The sequence below is a fragment of the Cyprinodon variegatus genome, unplaced genomic scaffold, assembly GCF_000732505.1.
Source record: "Cyprinodon variegatus isolate N-32 unplaced genomic scaffold, C_variegatus-1.0 Scaffold169, whole genome shotgun sequence".
Taxonomy (NCBI): Eukaryota; Metazoa; Chordata; class Actinopteri; order Cyprinodontiformes; family Cyprinodontidae; genus Cyprinodon; species Cyprinodon variegatus.
In genome coordinates, this window is record NW_015150622.1 from 586994 (window position 1) to 589614 (window position 2621).

The following is a 2621-nucleotide window of genomic DNA, read 5'->3' on the forward strand; positions in this document are numbered from 1 at the left end:
TATCGAGTATCGAATATTTTCCTTAGTATCGGTATCGAGTTGAAAAGTTTAGTATGGTGTCAACCCTAGTTTCTACTGGGGGGTTTTCCTATTAAAAGGGAGTTTTTCCTCTCCACTGTCGCTACAAGCATGCTTAGTGTGAGGGATTGCCTTAGAGTCAATGAGTCGATGCAGTCAACTGTTTTTTCTTAGATATAAAACTTTGAATCAATCTGACTGGATGATCTGGTTGAACTGTAGAGTGCCTTGAGATGATATGTGTTTTAAATTGGCGCTATAGAAACTGAAATGAATTTAAATTGAATTGTTATTAATGTTCTCCTTCATTTCCTCACAATCTGCTCATTTAAGATTATGCTGCTGACGGATCCGGAGGTGGAGAGCAGCCTTCTGATCAGCTCTGATGAAGGAGCCACATACCAGAAGTACCGGCTGAACTTCTACATCCTGAGCCTGCTCTTCCACCCTGAACAGGAGGACTGGATCCTTGCATACAGCCACGACCAGAAGGTGAGACCAAAGCCACGGCTGCAGTTTCTTCAAAAAGGGGTAGAGCATCAACATTGATGGTAGAGAAGGCAGATCCCAGTGTCTCTTTCAGAATGCATCACATGAAACTGTTTATATTCCACCTGGAAAATATGTAGAGCTACAATAAAAAGGAGAGCAGAGTCTGACAGTCACTGTTCCCTAAAGCTATGAATCATCTTGATATACCTGAATTCACTAATTGTGTTACTGAAACACAAGTAAACACATCAGAAACATCTATAAGCTTCTCCTCTGGCCTGGAGGAATATCATGTATTGATGGAAAAGTGGCTCCGTAGATAAGGTCTGTGTGAAATTTAATCTGCAGGCAGAAAGAAACAATAAAAACATAGAAAAGAGTATTTCAAGCAAAGAACTCCTAACGTGCTTCTTAACTGATTTACTTCAGAAATATATTCTCCTAAAGACAAACACCTTATTTCTTTTTAAAGGGTAAAACATTATTACTTTATATCTGAGAAACTATTCCCTGATTTCTTTTTTCCTCCAACATTTTCTAAAACTAAAAGTGCAAAAGTGTTTTGTTTTTATTGTTTTTATCACATGATAAACTAACATGGTAGTTAGTAACTGTGAAGTCGAAGGTTAAATAAAGTCTTGTTTTTGGGATTTCTCAGGTATAAATATTTTTAAAGAGTTTATTTAATTAATATTTAACTTATTTTAGTTGATTCCTCATGGACTGTATTCAAAGCTGTATCATCTGGGATCTAAAGAAACATTCTTGCCCTTTTTTTTTCCCTTCGCAAAATAGTTTCAGTCAGTCACATCTGATTTTTAAGTTTACAACAAATCAGTTAAAGCCTAGACTTTAACTAGGCCATTCAAACACAAAAATCTGCCAGGGCTCAGACTATTGGACCCAGAATTCAGGCAGACAGAGCAGATCAGTTCAAAGGAAAAGAGCTTTATTGAAAGCTCTTTATTATGCAAGGCTGAAACCAGCTCGCTGGACACTCAGGATAGTGTTCACTAGGCTCAGACGAGGAACTATACCAAGTGTGTGAATCACTTACCTGGAAATAAGTTTAGTGGGTGACCAGAGGAAGGAGTGGGACCCAGTGACTTTTCCACAACAAGCAGCGAGAGCCACCTGATGAGTTCCAGGAGCGGAGCAGAGCAGCCAGCAGAAGCTGAAGGGCAGGAGGGTCCAGAGGCAGAATCCAGAGCAGAAGATCAGAGAGATGCAGAGGAACCAAGGGGATGATCTAAACCAGTACAAACAGGTGACAAGCAGAAAGAGATTGAAACAGGAGCAGACCAAAACTCAGGAATCCAGGGGCAAAACAGGTCAGGATCAGGTAGTCAAAAAAAAATATATAGGAACGATAGATATTTCTGACACTGATAATAATCTGGCACTAGTGGCTGGAAAACAGGCAAACAAGTTAATAAGGAACCGGTCAGAGTTCAACAGATGAATGGAATGAGTAATAAAGCCAGCCACCAGCGCCAAGATAAGGAAAAAAATCTGCTTTATGGTAAACCTCCAATCTAGTATTGTTCAGGTTTTCCTCCCGTTCTGGATTTAACTCCATCCATTTTTTTTCCTTGGCCACATTAGGTAGATCAACATTTTTGCTGTAGATCTCTGCACCAAAGAGCCTCTTTTCTGCTTCTCTTCTTGTCGTGAAGCGGGGACAGATGGGCCCAGTATTCAAGGAGAGACAGTCAGTAGGAAAGTTCAAAACGTTTATTAAGTAATAAAACAAAAACTAAAGTCGAGTCCAGGGGGGGGGGGGGGCAACGCCCAATCTCAGACACTCTGTAGTGGGAGAAACACAGATAAGTGACCATGATCATCTGACAGAAGCTTATCTGAGTTGGTCACTTACCTGGTTTAACAGTCCAGAACAAGAATGTCCCCAGTGCTGCAGTCCCAGAGGTGATGCTGGAAGCCGATCCTGGTGAGGGATCCAGAACAGGCAGGATCCAGATCAGGCAGGAACAGAAACAGGTGGCAGGATCCAGGCTTCCAGGCATCCACAGGCTTCCAGGAGGGTTCAGAGTCTGACTGGGATCAGAAGCATGATCAGGTCGTCATGCACAGGAGCAGACAGGTGCAGACAG

General features: G+C 41.6%; 1 protein-coding gene across 6 annotated transcripts in view; it reads left to right on the forward strand.

Moving 5' to 3' along the window:
• LOC107086970 (VPS10 domain-containing receptor SorCS1-like) overlaps positions 1–2621 on the forward strand; it is a 308080-nt gene that overhangs the window by 198330 nt on the left and 107129 nt on the right. For all 6 annotated transcript variants that reach the window (XR_001481329.1, XR_001481330.1, XM_015378286.1 and 3 more), the window contains exon 4: positions 352–510. Coding sequence is in view for 4 of the 6 variants with exons in the window: in XM_015378286.1 (XP_015233772.1) it covers positions 352–510 (159 nt within the window). In the remaining 2 variants the exon portion in view is untranslated. The remainder of the gene's footprint in view (positions 1–351; positions 511–2621) is intronic.